Source organism: Penicillium concentricum (genome assembly GCF_028827145.1).
Source record: "Penicillium concentricum strain IBT 3081 chromosome Unknown utg000001l_segment0_segment0, whole genome shotgun sequence".
Classification (NCBI taxonomy): domain Eukaryota; kingdom Fungi; phylum Ascomycota; class Eurotiomycetes; order Eurotiales; family Aspergillaceae; genus Penicillium; species Penicillium concentricum.
The window spans coordinates 150,625-167,558 of NW_026622754.1; the positions used below are offsets into that span (position 1 = coordinate 150,625).

Sequence of the window (16,934 nt, forward strand, 5' to 3'; positions counted from 1 at the left end):
TTTTTCTCCGTATTCTCCGTATCGATAAGCGATGGAAAATCTCAATCTTGGCAATATCTCTGATTTGGCTAGAACTATCAAAGTAAACAAGATAATTTGTTTTTAAGACATTTGAATCATGTATATTATTCTACAATCTATATTGCGAGATTCATTCAAAAACGCGAATAAAAGAAATTTTTTCTTTTTAGGAAATAGGTCTTTACGACCCAAGGTCTTCATGATCGCATCACAACTACAAAGAAAGCCGTCCGAATGCGTTCCCTTTTAAGATCGTGCTTCCTCCTTGACTGTATCACATTATGTACAGCCTTGCAGATGCATGCGAATCCACTGAATCCCGGTTAAAACCCCGTCCACTCCAGTATACGCAAACAGAGGACCAAACGGAGAACAAATCCAACACAACCCCTTTACCGGTTGCTCTTGGCAACACGCTCGAGCTCGTCCTTCTTCTTGATGGCGTAGGAGTTGGAAGAACCCTTGGCAGCGTTGATCAGCTCCTCAGCAAGGCACTCAGCAATGCTCTTGATGTTGCGGAAAGAAGCCTCGCGGGCACCGATGGTGAGCAGAGAGATAGACTGGTTCACGCGACGGAGGGGAGACACATCGACGGCTGGAGTAGAAATTAGTATTTGAATCAGTGGCGAGAAGCAAGACTTTTCACATACCCTGGCGACGGACGGTACCCTGGGAACCGATACGGGTGGAATCCTCACGGGGACCGCAGTTGACAATGGCGTCAACGGCGACCTGGAGAGGGTTCTGGTCGGTCATGATGTGAACCTGTAGAATTGGATATTAGTGCCCGAGTTGGAGTTGAATCGGTCGGAGTGGCACATACGATCTCGAAAGCGTGAGCGACAATGCGCACAGCCAGGAGCTTCTTTCCGTTGTTGCGGCCGTTCATCATGAGGGAGTTGGTGAGACGCTCGATGATGGGGCACTGAGCCTTGCGGAAACGCTTGGCGGCATAGCGACCGGCAGAGTGGGAGAGGTAGACGGGGGAGCGGATCTGGATGTAGTCGCTGTGATGTCGGGTCAGCACCTCTGTAAACCTGATATGTCGCGCAATTGCCGGTCCTTGTGTGCGCTGTTGATTTCCTGATGTGTGCGAAGAGAAAACCAGTCCCATGGCGTGTTGTATTTTCCTCCGATATAGAATTTCGAGATCCCCCTTCAAGTTGTCGAAAAAGTCTTGATATTCCACCAATTCAACTCTTTTTTTTTCTCGCACACAACAGGAATTCACTCGGCGCATAGAGGACCTGATAGAAAGACTCACGTCAGGGAAATGTCCCGAATCTCGACATCATCGTAGCTCCACTTGTTGAACAGCTTAATGCTGCCCTGCTCGGCCAGAACCTCCTTGGGCAGGACAGGGAAGGCGGCGACCTCGACGTCCCCGTTGTCGGACATGTTGACTGTGCGGGAGGGGTTCGTGGGAAAATGACCGGGTTGTCGTTTGGTGGTTGAACGTCGATGAGGTTCCGGTTATCCAAGAAAGAAATTGGTGTGCCTCGCTTAGGTTGTGCGGGGGTCATGTGATTAGGGTAGGCTGGGAGTGGAGATCACCTGACTTATGCCTTGGCGGTAAAACTTAATGCCTTGGCGCCTGAGGAATCAAACTTTCTAATGATCAGCACTGACACCGGGGGAAACCAATCCAAGCCTTATATTGATCACACTCATTTGATGATTTTCTACTGATTCTACTGAATATTCCTGGGTTTACAATATTATTCTCATACCTGTGTAATTCAAGGCAAAATCCTCTCTCTGAATTCACAAATATAGTCACAAATTGGTGTAAATTTGTCTTTGATTCCCAGTAGTCCCGAGCCTGGACACGGGACACGCGATACATCCAAGTCAGACGGTACCTGAAAAGCCACAATTTCATCGGAACTCCATGCAGTAGGCTCCATGGTATAGTGTAGAATGTTCTTTTCATTTTCTATATATAAGTGAGACAACCATACCTTCGAGGTATAGCATCTCCATCCTATGTCTCACTCAAGGCTCTCGGCTCGCTTGACCGCCCTTGGCGGGTGACGTTGCGGTCTTGCGTAGAGACACGACCTCGGGACCGATTGACTGTCGTTCGACATACACGCTAAATACAACCTGCGGCTATCAGGGCTGCACTTGGCAAATCCGCCACTCTCCTGCGCCTTTGAGACGCTCATTGCGATGAGGTGTTCTTGACTCCCGTGACCCCCCCCCCATCCCTTCCCCGCGCTTTTGATACGTTCCCCGAATTGAGGCTTTCCCACCCTCTGTCCAAATGGCGGAAGAGTCTCCCGAGATACAAGCCGCTTTGCGGAACCTAGATCGGGAATTAGAGGTATGTACATTCCCTGCACGTGTTGTATCCTTTTGCTCATGCATGATCCATGACAGGAGGGCGATATCACCGAGAAAGGGTAAGCGATTTGATTAGACATACCATCCCTGGGCACAAGCAGTATCACACGCCAATTGTTCCGTGTCATAGATACGGTTCCTCCGACAGGCCTTTTCTGGACCAGCAGATGCATAGGAGAACTAACAACAACAAGATACCAGAAGCGACGTACGGTCCTGCTCTCGCAATATTTCGGTCCCAACAAGCCCCTCGAGATCAATGCACAGGCCGGTCTTGGCTACGATGCAACTCCAGCCAGCCCTGGAAGGACCCCGCCGGCCATTTTGAACGTTCGCCCACCAACTGCCGAATCTTCCCTGCCACACATCGCTTCCCCTACTTACGCAGGAAGTTACAATGGCTCACAGGCCAGCGGAGGCGTCGGATACAGTCAAGGTGCTGGTATACATGCACAGGATCAGCCGCAGGCATCGCTAGGATCTCATAACAGAGAAAGCATGCTCCAAGCCCATGATCGCGCGCCTTCTGGGAGCTCCTATGACTCCCTATTCCTTCCTAGACCCCCGATTCCAGGGCCACAAGGTCAGGATGGCTCCAGAACTGCAACTTTAATGAGTCAGAACTACGCGTTCAACCCGAATTCCCAACCTGAGTATATGTCTCAGCCCGAGTATGCCCAGGAGTACGCTCAGGAATATGTCCCCGCCGAACACGCTCAACCTGAGTACGTTGACGATGGCGTGGCATATTACGATCAACCATCTGGAGCACCAACGCGACAGTCAACAATGCTTGATTCCCAACAGGGTTACTTTTCCGACTTTGCGGGGCAACAGCATGATGATTATAGGGATAGCTACGGAGGTGGCTTCCACCGCTATTCCCAGTCCGGGGAAGCCTTTTCGCCAACAGCAAACATGGCTCCGCCATTGATGCCCGCTGGGGCGGAGCTTCAGCATGGACCGGCTATCGAGCATTTACATCCCCTCGAGCCTCGCGAGATTCCTTTCGCATTGAACGATCCGCACGACAAGAATATCCCCATGTCCAACTTTGACAACCTTCCCACGGTCTTACGGCATCGTGCTCGAGCCCACCCCAAGCAGGCAGCATATTGGGTGCTGGATGCAAAGGGCAAGGAGGTTGCATCGATAACGTGGGAAAAGTTGTCTAGCCGCGCAGAGAAAGTTGCACAAGTCATCCGTGATAAGAGTAATCTATATCGTGGGGATCGAGTCGCTCTCATCTACCGCGAAGCTGAGATTATTGAGTTCGCTGTCGCGCTGTTGGGATGCTTTATTGCAGGAGTTGTAGCCGTGCCTATCAACAGTCTGGATGACTATACAAGTCTAAATCTCGTGCTCACCTCGACCCAAGCTCATCTGGCTTTGACAACCGAGAACAATTTGAAGAACTTCCAACGCGACATCACAGCACAAAAGCTCAGTTGGCCACGAGGGGTTGAGTGGTGGAAGACGAATGAGTTCGGCAGTTTCCATCCAAAGAAGAAGGACGATACGCCTCCGCTGCAGGTCCCTGATCTGGCCTATATTGAGTTTGCGAAGGCCCCGACGGGTGATATGCGTGGTGTTGTGATGAGCCACCGGACTATAATGCACCAGATGGCATGCCTGAGTGCGATCATGTCTACGGTTCCTACAGAGTCAAGCGCTAGGCAGTATGGCACTAAGGGAGAGACTATCATCAGTTACCTCGATCCGAGACAAGGAATTGGTATGATCATAGCCATTCTCCTCACCGTTTACGGTGGCCACACAACCGTTTGGCACGAGGATCGAGCGGTAGAAACACCCGGTTTGTATGCCCATCTCATCACCAAGTACAAGGCATCAGTCATGGCGACCGATTACTCTGGCTTGAAGATAGCCACCTACAACTACCAGCAAGATCCGATGTCGACAAGACATTTCAAGAAAAACTCAGAGCCTAATTTCAGCAGCGTCAAACTCTGTCTCATCGATACCCTTACTCTCGACCCTGAGTTCCATGAAATCCTGGCAGACAGATGGCTTCGTCCAATGAGGAACCCACGAGCTAGAGAAATTGTAGCTCCAATGCTCTGCTTGCCAGAACATGGAGGTATGGTCATTAGTATGCGTGATTGGCTCGGTGGTGAAGAACGAATGGGATGTGCCTTGACCCATGAAATGGATCCAGCTAGCCGTGACGATGCTAAGAAAGAAGACGAGAGTCTTACCAAGTCTGAGACTAAAACTGGCTTCGGAAGCAGTCTTCTGGGTGGTGGATCACGAGTTTCCACGATCAAGCAGAGCCCCAAGAACGAGCTCAGTGAAGTCCTTCTAGACAAAGAGGCCTTGAAGAGCAATGAAGTGGTTGTGCTGGCCATGGGCGAGGATGCACGAAAGTACGCCAGCAGTATGCCGCATGCTGTACGCGTTGGCGCTTTCGGCTACCCAATTCCCGACGCAACTCTCGCTATCGTTGATCCCGAGACCAATCTTCTCTGTACGCCAAATGTTGTTGGGGAGATTTGGGTTGATTCGCCCTCTCTTTCCGGTGGCTTCTGGGCACTACCGAAACACACAGAGGCCATATTCCATGCTCGTCCCTACAAATTCGAAGAGCCTAACCCAACCCCAATACTCGTGGAACCTGAGTTCCTTCGCACTGGTCTGCTCGGATGTGTGATTGAGGGTAGACTTTTCGTGCTTGGTCTCTACGAAGATCGTCTCCGCCAAAAGGTCGAGTGGGTTGAGCACGGTCAAGAGATTGTCGAACATCGATACTTCTTTGTTCAGCATTTAACTGTTAGCATTCTTAAGAAGGTGCCGAAAATTCACGATTGCACTGCGTTCGATGTATTTGTCAATGAAGAACATCTTCCCGTTATTATTTTGGAGTCTTACTCGGCCTCGACGGCGCCAACTACTTCTGGTGGTCCACCAAGACAGCTCGACTCGGTCCTTCTTGATTCACTCGCTGACAGGTGTATGGAGGTATTGTACCAAGAGCATCATCTGCGGGTGTACTGTGTTCTACTTACAGCTCCAAACTCTCTGCCGCGTGTCACGAAGAACGGCAGACAAGAGATTGGTAACATGCTCTGTCGCAAAGATTTCGAGTCCGGTATGCTGCAAGCCGTGCATGTCAAGTTTGGAGTTGAACGATCAGTGATGAATCTTCCTGTTGGTGTTGACCCCGAGGGTGGGATCTGGTCCCCTACTGCTCTGGCATCAAGACAAGACATGCTTTCCTATCAGGAAAAGCAATACTCGGGTGTGGATTATCGTGATGTGGTGATGGATGACCGCACTTCCACCCCATTGAACAACTTCAACACAATTGTCGACCTTCTTCAATGGCGAGTCTCCCGTCAAGCCGAAGAACTGGCTTACTGCTCTATCGATGGTCGTGGAAAGGAAGGAAAGGGCGTCACTTGGAAGAAGTTTGACCTCAAGGTCTCTGCAGTGGCGACCTACCTCAAGAACAAGGTGAAGGTACGACCAGGAGATCACCTCGTGCTAATGTACACCCACTCGGAGGATTACATCTATGCCATTCATGCTTGTCTGTGCTTGGGTGCCGTTGTCATCCCGATGGCTCCTATCGATCAAAACCGTCTTTCGGAGGATGCCCCTGCGTTCTTGCACATCATCAGCGACTTCAACATCAAGGCCATCATCGTCAATACCGAGGTTGACCATGTCATGAGGCAAAAGCTTGTGTCGCAGCATATCAAACAGTCCGCCCAAGTTCTTCGCATTGGTGTTCCCGCTATCTATAATACCTCGAAACCCTCGAAGCAGTCCCACGGGTGTCGCGAGCTCGGCTACACCATGAAGGATACTTGGCTCCAGGGCAACCTGCCCGCTCTGGTCTGGACTTATTGGACCCCAGATCAGCGAAGAATTTCGGTCAAAATTTCCCATGAAACCATCATGGGCATGTGCAAGGTTCAAAAAGAAACCTGCCAAATGACAAGCTCGAGGCCAGTGCTTGGAAGTGTCCGAAGTACCCTGGGTCTTGGATTCCTCCACACCTGCCTGATGGGAATCTTTGTCGGTAAGTTTGCTGTTTTCTATGAATATCTCCATTCTAACATATTACCCAGGTGCGCCTACATATCTTGTTTCGCCAGTGGACTTCGCTCAAAACCCAATGACTCTCTTCGTAACACTTTCTCGGTACAAGATCAAAGACACTTACGCCACCAGTCAGATGCTGGACTACGCGATGAGTGCTATGGCTGGAAAGGGCTTCCAGCTTCAAGAACTGAAGAACCTCATGATTTCCGCAGAGGGCCGACCTAGAACGGATATCTGTACGTGTCATCGTCATCACACCCATGAAGAGAAGCTAATCCAATTACGCAGATGGGAAGGTACGCCTACATTTCGCCAACGCCAGCTTGGACCGTACTGCGATCAACGTCATTTACTCGCACGTTCTCAACCCGATGGTTACCACAAGATCATACATGTGCATTGAGCCGATCGAGCTATGGCTCGACTTGCGAAGCCTCCGTCAAGGTCTTATCTACCCCGTGGACCCCGATGCCGACCCTACTGCGCTTTTACTGCAGGATTCGGGTATGGTACCAGTCAACACACAGATTGCGATCGTGAACCCCGAGACCTGCACTCTTGCGCACGTGGGAGAGTACGGTGAGATCTGGGTCCAGTCCGACGCTTGCGCTCAGGGATTCTACAAATCAAAGCAAGAATTTGACTCCGAGCGTTTGAATGGCAGAGTTGCAGACGGCGATCCCAGCGTACCTTATGTCCGTACTGGTGATCTTGGTTTCCTTCACACCGTTACTCGGCCGATCGGTCCTGGCGGCCAGCCAGTTGATATGCAAGTACTGTTCCTCCTTGGTAGCATCGGCGAGACATTTGAGGTCAACGGACTCAACCACTTCCCTATGGACATCGAGAACTCTGTGGAGGGTTGCCACCGCAACATCGTGAATGGAGGATGGTAAGTAAATAGCATTCTTCTGAGGGCAGACCTGAAGGCTAACATGACATTTTTAGTGCTATTTTCCAAGCTGGTGGTTTGGTTGTTGTCGTTGTTGAGGTTACCCGAAAGGCCTATCTAGCCGCCCTTGTCCCCGTCATTGTTGACGCTATCCTCATGGAGCACCAGGTTATTGCGGATATTGTCGCATTCGTCTCCCACGGCGACTTCCCCCGCTCTCGTCTGGGCGAGAAGCAGCGTGGAAAGGTTCTCGCCTCATGGGTGACCCGGAAGCTGCGAACCATTGCTCAGTTCAGCATTCGCGACCTGGAGGGTGACAGCCCATTTGCAGACATGCCTCAGCATCGTATGAGCAGAGCTTCCAAGCCTGGGAGCACCATGGGCGCTAGCACCCGACAGTCTACAATGAATCCGGACCTCGACCCAGGTGTCCCTCGCTCTCCAGCTGGTATGACACTGGATGAGACCGGCCATCCTGCGGGTAGTTATCACACCGACAGAGCTGGGTCTATGCCACATGAACTTGAGAGTGCCATTGACAGTAGTGTTGCTGTCACTCCTGTTCCGAAGCCTAGCTCTGCTGTGCCTCACATCAAGGAGCCACAATCCGCCACGATTGTCACTGAATTTGACGATCAACACTACGACACGTTGAACCCCACGGCGGGTACCTCCAACGCGGACCGTGATTTCCGGTTCAGCTTTGATATGGCCGAAAACCCCGTCCAGCCTCAATCGTATGGATATCCTGGCGGTGAACAGCCCTCAGCGGGACGAGATTCACTTCCCAGCCAACAGGGATGGAACGACAGCAGCCAGCCTATTGGCACAGCCCATGCTAACCCAGCACGTCCAAGCACACAGGACAGCGGGATGGTTGACGATTGGCCCCAAGAAGCTCTCATGTACCAGTCGGCCCTAGGTGCAGAAGACGGGCATGACTTCCACCGCACGGGCAGCAACAATGCACAAAATCGGCAACCGCGTGGCCTAAACTTGGATTAAGTGCATACATTGTACAGATTTGAAATGATCCATTGAAAAGACTGCCTGGGGCGTGTTTGCTTGACAGTTTGATGATTTTTCTCAGCATTGCGTCTCCTTTATCCGCCCCCAATACCTTATGTTTTCGATTTGTACATACCCAGTATATCTTTCTTCGTTCTAATGTAGATGAATTCTGATTTGCATGTTTTATTCCCATTATACTGGACTAAAAAACGACCCACCCTAACACCATCGATGTCCACAAGCTCGCAATCGCCGATCTATTTTATACTCCATCTCTTGTGTATTGATCGACTTCCCCCATAATTTTCAACCTATCACCGATATGCTGATCATGTACGTTGTACAGCATACGTTATGTATAGAGTATACTCTAATGATCGCTGGCTATGTGCAATTCTATGGGGAAATCACACAACAGCTCTTTTGTCACTCGCCATGACGCAGGGTTGAAGAAGCTGAAGACCTCAAGGTATATAGCTTCTCCTCTCAACTTCAATGATTAACATCAATTTAGCTATGAACTTACTAGGATTCCTACTATTGACGACCTTGGCTGTTGCCAAGCAGCCTAACATTCTCTTCATTCTAACAGACGATCAGGGCAAATATGTGGGTGGTTTAGAACATATGCCCAAGCTGCAAGTGAGTCTATTCCCATTCCATCCAGACCCTACTTTCTCCCCCAATCTAATAATCAACACTCCAAGGAAACCCTCGTTCAACAAGGAACAAGCTACTCCAAACACTTCTGCTCAATCGCACTATGCTGTCCCTCTCGAACCAACCTTTGGACCGGCCGTATGCCACACAACACCAACGTAACAGACGTCGGACTTCCCTATGGCGGTTATCCAAAAGTCGTCTCAGCCGGTTGGAACGACAACTACCTCCCACTGTGGATGCAAGAAGCAGGTTACAACACATACTACGTGGGCAAGATGTGGAACGCCCACACAGAAGACAACTACAACGATCCCTACGTGCGAGGGTTCAACGGCTCAGACTTCCTCCTAGATCCGTACACATATCGATACTGGTACGCTCGAATGACACGCAACGGGGGAGCACCGGTCAAGTATGACGGGAAATACTCGACGGACGTGATCGGCGAAAAAGCAGAAGATTTCATCGACGAGGCGGTTAAGCACGAACAGCCGTGGATGTTGACAGTCGCACCTAACGCGCCGCACTCGAATGGGTCTCATGATTCCACGCGGAACGCGAACTGGTTCGGTGAGCCGGAGTTTGCGCCGCGACATGCGGATTTATTTAAAGACGTGCGGGCGCCGCGCGATGAGAGCTTTAATGCGCTGGTTGAGGATGCTGTTAGCTGGGTGCAGAATGTACCTGGGTTGAATCAGACTCATATTGACTATATTGATGAGTTTCAGCGGTGTCGGTTGCGGGCTTTACGGGCTGTTGATGAGATGATTGAGAAGCTTGTTGAGAAGTTAGAGAAAGTTGGGGAACTGGATAATACTTATATCTTCTATTCGACGGATAATGGGTATCATCTGGGTCAGCATCGGATGCAGCCTGGCAAGAACTGTGGTTATGGTGAGTTGGGCTTGATCATTCGAGGGTGTATATGCTAACTCTGATAGAAACCGATATCAACGTCCCTCTCATCGTCCGAGGCCCTGGTATCGACAAGAATCAGACACTGGATGCTATCACCTCTCATACAGATCTAGCCCCCACTTTCTTGGATATAGCTGGGGCAACTCGAGATGGATTGGATGGCAAGAAAATTCCTACTACCATTGCTGCCAGCACGGCGGACAATAGGACCGAACATGTTGCTATTGAGTACTGGGGATTGGTGAGTATTTTCCATATATCATCCTAAACCAACCAGCTGACGTTGAACATAGGCTGTACCAGAAGGAATCTACGGATATGCCAGCGACAAGCTCGGCCAGGCACATAACAGCTATCAGAAAAACACATACAAGGGTATCAGACTGGTTGCCGATGACTATAGTCTATACTATGCAGTATGGTGCACAAACGAGAAAGAATTCTTCGATCTGAAGGTAAGTCATCTCCTGTCTTACAGTATATCCAGCAAGCCCTAAAATCCTAAAACAGGATGACCCCCATCAAACCATGAATCTAGGCACGCACCCAGCCAAACATACCTACAAGATTGCAAATCGCGGACTGCCACAAATAATAGCACGGTTAGACGCACTGATGCTCGTGCTCAAGTCCTGCGAAGGTGACGCATGTCGATATCCCTGGAAGCAGCTGCACCCAGCCGGCAAAGTGAACAGTCTTGCTGATGCGTTGGACTCCAACTTCGATGCCTTCTACGAGAATCAGCCGAAAGTTTCTTTCTCGTCTTGTGAGGCTGGGTATATTATTTCAGCGGAGGGGCCGCAGAAGTTCAATTCTTATGGAGCCAGTGCGAAGAGGGGATGGGGATTAAATGAGTTGTTTGGGTGGTGAGCTTTGATGTCTATTATGACTCAACTTTACGACTATATTCAGCTACATCGTTGTTAAATCTAAGAAATAATTGAAGAAAACATATTAGTTCAAATTGATCATGGTATTCACATTATTGCTATCACTTTTAGACTTTTGCTTTTTTTTTTTTTTTTTTCTTTACATATTTTCAGCCTTTCTCGTCAGCTGGTTGATGTTGACCTTGGCACTCAGACCGCCGTTAGATGTGGCAGCCTCTGGAGAACCGGACAGCTGCTCGAGGGCGTGGATGTCCTCGTTGGTGAGGGTGTTGGATCGGATGGGACGGAAAGGAGCAGGAGAGCCAGCGCGGGAGGCGAGGAACTAAACGTATGTTAGTGGAATGCAGAAAAAATCAGCGAGCAAATCTTACCGAACTGGCGGCGCTGAGCAGCGCAATCAGAGAGGCCTGGACCACATCCTGGTGGATACCAACACCCCACACCTGTTGATTGCTGCCAGCTGCTGTGCATTGAATGTATGTAGCAGCCTTGGTGTCACGGCCGCGACCAATGGAGTGTTCCTTGTAGTCGCGGACGTCGAGATCGATACCGAGGGAGGAAAGCGCGGTGGCCAGGGAGGAGATAGCACCTGGGCCGACACCGGTGATGGCATGCTGGACGTTATCGATCTCGATAATACCAGTGAAGCGACGCTTGAGGTTCTTGGTGTTGAGGGCCTTGCCGGGCTCGGGGGGAGCAGGGGACTGCGAGCGGTCGGTGGTGATGCTGTAGTCGACAAGGTTGAAGCGGGGGTTGGACTTGAGGTGGTAGGCCTCTTCGAAGAGGTTGACGATCTCGGTAGGCTTCAGCTCCCGGCTGACAGCCTCGGTCTTCTCCTGCACGATCTTGCTGAACTCGACCTGCAGAGCGCGGGGGAGATCCAGCTCCAGGCTGCGCAGGATAATCCAGGCGGCACCACCCTTGCCACTCTGGGAGTTGACACGAATGACTGCCTCGTAGGTACGGCCGATATCTTGAGGGTCGAGCGGCAGGTACGGGACTTGCCATTCGGTTTCCTCGTCGGCACCGCCGCCATCTTGGCGGAGCTTGAAGCCCTTCTTGATTGCATCTTGGTGGCTGGATTTCAAAACAGGTTAGCGCAAAAGAAAAAAAAATCCACTTGGGAACAGGAAAACAAACCTTCCGGAGAAAGCGCACACCACGAGCTGACCACCATAGGGAGTACGCTCGTGAACCGGGATCTTGTTGCTCTCCTCTACCACCTTGATGACAGAGTTGATATCCGAGAAATCGACGCCTGGGGAGACACCTTGTGTGTACAGGTTCAGGGCGAGAGTGACCAGGTCCACGTTTCCGGTACGCTCGCCGTTACCGAACAGAGTACCCTCTACACGCTGGGCACCAGCCATCTGTGCAAGCTCAGCTGCGGCAACAGCGCAGCCACGATCGTTATGCGGGTGGACTGAAACAACGAACTTCTCGCGTTCGGTCATGTTTGTGCAGAAGTACTCAATCTGATCAGCAAAGACGTTGGGGGTGGCCATCTCTACCGTGGCAGGCAGGTTGAAGATGATGGGCTTCTCCTCTGTCGGCCCCCAGGCAGCCTTAACAGCCTGGCAGACCTCCACAGCGAACTCAGGCTCGGTATCCGAGAAAGTCTCGGGAGAGAACTCAAATTGCCAATCTGTGCCAGCCTGAGAGGGGTCGTCCTTGGTGATGGAACGGGCATATTTTGTGCATTTGACGGCCAGCTCCAGACTCTGTTGTCGATCCATGTTGAAGATGATCCGACGGAAACAGGGGCTCGTTGCGAGGTAGATGTGGAGGATAGCCTTCTTGGCGCCCTTCAGGGAATCGACTGTACGGCGAATGAGGTCCTCACGGCAAGGAGCGAGGACTTGCAGGGCGACATCATCGGGAGTGAGACCGGGCTCTTCGACCAGACGGCGGGTAAAGTCGAAATCCGTTTGGGATGCGGAGGGGAATGACACTTCGATTTCCTTATAGCCGATCTCCACAAGCATCTTGAAGAAACGGTATTTTTGCTCGCCATCCTACAAAGAAAAGCCAATCAATTTGAGAAAGAGCAGTGAAGGGTACATCATATCATACCATTGGATCGGGCAGAGACTGGTTGCCATCACGCAGATCGGTTGCCAGCCAGCGAGGAGGCTTATCAATAACTTTGTTGGGCCATTGGCGATTTGGTACGTTCAGTGGCTTATAAGCCCTGTACTTTTTTGAGGGATCCTTGAGCCTTCAACAAAATTAGTATGTAAAAACACCATATTGGAGTCAAAGAGTCATTTCAACATACATCGGCATGTTGGCGGGGTACCGCGGGGGGCAAGTGGATAAGAGACGATATAAGGAAGATGGACGTTATAGTTAAGCCAAGTAGACACCAAATTGATTTGATTTAAGAGCAAGAACTGGCTTCAAAATATGGACAAGGTGATTCCTTTATAGAAGAGAAAAGGAGACCAATGAAGATTAGGAAATATGCTGTGACTCAAATAGACCCGTCAATGACGCCGAGTTTTCGGCGCCGACAGCGGAGTCACGTGATATATACTTTTGCCGAGTTTGGGGGCGTTCGATCGAAAATTGACTGGATGATGAGGTTAAAATGCTGTTGGTCGATTTGCAGGTATCGGTTTATATCATTTATTATCCCTTTGTGTTCACTTTTGAGCCATTTACTACAAATATCTACTATCCCCGTATCCATAAGGGACCCCGAACATCGGAGATATTAGTGCCTGAGGCATCTTATCCCGCGGATAGCCGCAGGCATTTGTTGGTCTCAATCAATCGGTGTGCAATAGAACTTGGATTCGGCAGAAGATCGGTCTAATATACAATAATAGGAGTAAAATAGAAAAAGTGTAGTCACGCTCAAAATAACAACACACATGATGATACATATAAAGTTACACAAAGTTCTTCTCGAGTTCGACCAATAGCGGATGAACCTCCTCCACGCTAAGCTTAACAGCTCGAGGATTCTTTAGCGCATCATCACCTAGTCTGGCTTTGATCAGCGCTTGCAATGTCTGAGCGTCTTTATCTGTCTTGCTCTGCATCTGCCCAGTGACATCAACAGTGATGCCACCCTCGGCCAGGTCCCGTGATCCGATAATGAAGATGAGGTTATACTTCATCTGTTTGGCGCGCTGAATCTTCTTGCTCAGGGTCTGTGCGCTGGTATCAACGTCAACCAAGAAGGTAGAGTCCACCGAGGACAGTGGACGAGGCGACTCGGCGGTACCATCATTTACCAATGCGCGGAAACCAGCGAACTTGGCTGCCGCTTCCTGAGCCTGGCGCACAACAGCATCGTCCTGGTTCACTGTCAAGACAATGGCCTGGCGCGGAGAAAGCCAGAATGGCCAGTGACCACCATGCTCTTCAATTAGCAACGCCAAAAACCGCTCTAATGAGCCGAAGATGGCGCGGTGAATCAAAACTGGAGTTGCAACTCCGGGGGTGGCTGGGTTGTAGTCTGGCTCGCCCTCTGCAACTTGATACTCCAGCTCAAATCGCTGTGGCAGGTTCATGTCCAATTGAATAGTAGAAAGCTGGTGGTACTTTCCAGCTTTATCCTGGAGCTGAATGTCGATCTTGGGGCCGTAAAATGCACCATCGCCCTCATTCAGCGCCCATTCGCGTCCGGTGCTATCCAGAGCCTCGCGCAATTGCGTCTCGGCATTATCCCACATCTCCAAAGTCCCAATGTAGTCCTTTTCGGGTCGAGTCGATAGAACCAATCGGTACGGACCGAGTCCGAAGGTCTTCATAGCCATATCCACAAATCCCAGCGCGGATGAGATCTCCGACTTGATCTGTTGCGGGCGACTGAATATGTGACCATCATCTTGATGGAAGCGGCGCACGCGCGTCAGACCAGTCAATGATCCTGACACTTCGTTGCGGTGCAGCGGGCTGAAGTCTGCATAGCGCACCGGCATGTCACGGTAGGAGTGATTCTGCGACTTGAAGAGGAGACAGTGGCCAGGACAGTTCATTGGCTTCAGTCCGTAGGACTCATCTTCTCCTACCTCGCCTTCTGCCTCACCACTAGCTCCTCGACCGGTCACCTCATACATATCATCCTTGTAGTTCTGCCAGTGGCCCGATATTTCCCAGAGTGACTTTTTGTAGATGGTCGGGGTTAAGACTTCTCGGAAGCCGTATTGTAGGTACTGGGTGCGGAGGAAGGAGATGAGTTTGTTGACAACATGGGTGCCATTTGGGAGGAACAGAGGAGATCCGGGACTGTAAACTGAAGAGGTGAAGAGCTCTTGAGAGGTTCCGAGAGCTCGATGGTCGGTGGGAGGTATTGTTGGGGCTTCGGGTTTGTCAGAACACGAGCAATGGCGAATCGCCGTGTATGACAGCGGTCGCGATCGTGCAAATTGCCATGGCAGGTATCTGACGCCAGGCGTTAGGGACGGTCTCAGACGAAGCAGTGAGCGCATGGTTGAAGATTCTCAAGTCCTCGGCCGCCGCGGTTTCTCCGATCTTTCTTCCCCACCGCTTTACGCGTGCAACGGTCTGCTCAAGCCAGTCGCATTCAAAACACTTAAAAACTCCAAGATATTAACTACAGAACTTATCAACGTATTACAAACAGTGCACCATGACTTGCTGAGATGTTTACGCCATGTCTACAGAACAGCCTCGTATCCCAGATGGCCCAGCTCTTGGCGAATCCTGGGTCATAGCATCAACTAGTTCTCTTAAAGAAAAAGACCCCGCCAAAACTCCAAATACCCGGCATGAAAGCAAAGCAACCACAAAGCCAGCCGACCGGCCAGCCGACCCGGCATCAGAGTCACTGACATCCTCGACGTCATCATCATGGACCATATCAGGCCCGGAGCTCATCATGCCTTCTATCTGCGAAACGCCTAATCCAGAAGGGTCATGGGTGGAATACGTGCGGAGTCCGAAGCAAGGCTCAGAAAGCATGAGAAAACGACGCAAAGTTTCCATGCCGATCGGTGCAAAAAAGCGAGAGCAGGACCGGACCGGCACTAAAACTGGAGATGCAGACGCTGGTTCGTCTGCAGAGACCACCAAAGAAGCAGGCCTGGTTGTGAAGTCCAAGTCTATCTTTCGTGGTCATACTGCCCTCGCCCGCAAAGCAATCAATGCAGTCTTGATCGCTCTCATCCTGCACCTGCTGGTTCTCCCCGAGGTAGTCTACCAAACCAAAGACCTCTGCCATATCTCAAGCATCAAGACTCTCTATCCCAACAGCTGCATCACCCTCCCCACGACATACCCGCCACGCAGCGCCTTCCACTCATCGGCGATACCTCCAGAAGAAACCCTCACAAACTCCCAGCGCCAACTGGAATCCATATTCGACACCGCCCTTGAAACCCTCACACCTCTATCGGCAATCCTCAAACAAAGCGAAAGCATGCTCGCCGACCTAGAATCTCAACTGAAATCAACCTTCCCAGACGTTCGCAACGCGCTGGATCTCGAATTCACCGGCAGTAACCAAGCCGTACAAACCGCAGTCTGGGAATTCGACTCGCTACGCGCAGACCTACGCTCAGCAATCGACAGTCTACTCGCCTCACGACCCGCAACCGAAATAACCGGCACCGCAGCTCTAGACTCGCGACTCGCGATCCAAATGCGACGACGCGAAGAGTACCTCAACCGACTGCGCTCGCAAATCCGCAGCAAAGCAGACTCCCTCAACACGCGATTCACAACACTAGACGACCACCTCGAAGCGGTGGACGGGATCGTAGCACGCGAAGAACGGCGGAGTCCAATATTCCACAAGTACGGATCTTCATCTGACGATAGCAGCAGCGACCGGCTATATTCCGTGCTCGACTCACTCCCGCTGGGACCGTTCGGGGCATATTTGTTCCGGGCGCGATCGGCAGGAGATGCAGATTCCAATCCGGTTGCATTGACAGAGTCGTCATCGTCTGCCGTGCTCTCCACTGCATCCACTGAACCCACACACATACCCCGGCCCGCAGCCACTCTTGCCCTGCTTCGGGTCGCGGCCACGCACCATCGTCCCGTTGCTGACTCGGTGTTGCGGTTATCACGCCAATTGAAGGATATGCAACGTGCGACTTGGGGACCCACTTGGTGAATTAAGGTCTCCACAGGGGGCTAGGGGCGGA

At 51.1% G+C, this 16,934-nt stretch overlaps 6 protein-coding genes across 6 annotated transcripts; 3 read left to right on the forward strand and 3 right to left on the reverse strand.

The window, feature by feature from the left end:
* Positions 1 to 413: 413 nt before the first annotated feature.
* Positions 414 to 1,419, reverse strand: N7517_000066 (40S ribosomal protein uS7; the record flags this gene model as incomplete). Its single annotated transcript, XM_056717796.1, has 4 exons — positions 414 to 616; positions 672 to 786; positions 845 to 1,028; positions 1,286 to 1,419. The coding sequence occupies 4 exons, from the start codon at positions 1,417 to 1,419 to the stop codon at positions 414 to 416; spliced, it is 636 nt and encodes a 211-aa protein (XP_056581931.1).
* An 868-nt stretch (positions 1,420 to 2,287) lies between these two features.
* N7517_000067 (putative AMP binding domain protein) lies at positions 2,288 to 8,332 on the forward strand (the record flags this gene model as incomplete). The annotated part of the gene is made up of 6 exons (XM_056717797.1): positions 2,288 to 2,347; positions 2,404 to 2,426; positions 2,562 to 6,412; positions 6,462 to 6,671; positions 6,724 to 7,327; positions 7,384 to 8,332. The coding sequence occupies 6 exons, from the start codon at positions 2,288 to 2,290 to the stop codon at positions 8,330 to 8,332; spliced, it is 5,697 nt and encodes a 1,898-aa protein (XP_056581932.1).
* Positions 8,333 to 8,854: 522 nt separating this feature from the next.
* Positions 8,855 to 10,789, forward strand: N7517_000068 (sulfatase family protein; the record flags this gene model as incomplete). Its single annotated transcript, XM_056717798.1, has 5 exons — positions 8,855 to 8,980; positions 9,046 to 9,895; positions 9,943 to 10,160; positions 10,213 to 10,374; positions 10,430 to 10,789. 5 exons carry the CDS (start codon positions 8,855 to 8,857, stop codon positions 10,787 to 10,789), a joined length of 1,716 nt encoding a protein of 571 aa, XP_056581933.1.
* Positions 10,790 to 10,948: 159 nt separating this feature from the next.
* Positions 10,949 to 13,095, reverse strand: N7517_000069 (2-isopropylmalate synthase; the record flags this gene model as incomplete). Its single annotated transcript, XM_056717799.1, has 5 exons — positions 10,949 to 11,131; positions 11,181 to 11,886; positions 11,950 to 12,824; positions 12,883 to 13,027; positions 13,088 to 13,095. 5 exons carry the CDS (start codon positions 13,093 to 13,095, stop codon positions 10,949 to 10,951), a joined length of 1,917 nt encoding a protein of 638 aa, XP_056581934.1.
* A 608-nt stretch (positions 13,096 to 13,703) lies between these two features.
* On the reverse strand, positions 13,704 to 15,251 carry N7517_000070 (threonine--tRNA ligase MST1; the record flags this gene model as incomplete). Its single annotated transcript, XM_056717800.1, has 1 exon — positions 13,704 to 15,251. The coding sequence occupies one exon, from the start codon at positions 15,249 to 15,251 to the stop codon at positions 13,704 to 13,706; it is 1,548 nt and encodes a 515-aa protein (XP_056581935.1).
* A 185-nt stretch (positions 15,252 to 15,436) lies between these two features.
* Positions 15,437 to 16,903, forward strand: N7517_000071 (uncharacterized protein; the record flags this gene model as incomplete). The annotated part of the gene is made up of 1 exon (XM_056717801.1): positions 15,437 to 16,903. One exon carries the CDS (start codon positions 15,437 to 15,439, stop codon positions 16,901 to 16,903), a length of 1,467 nt encoding a protein of 488 aa, XP_056581936.1.
* Between the last annotated feature and the right edge of the window lie 31 nt (positions 16,904 to 16,934).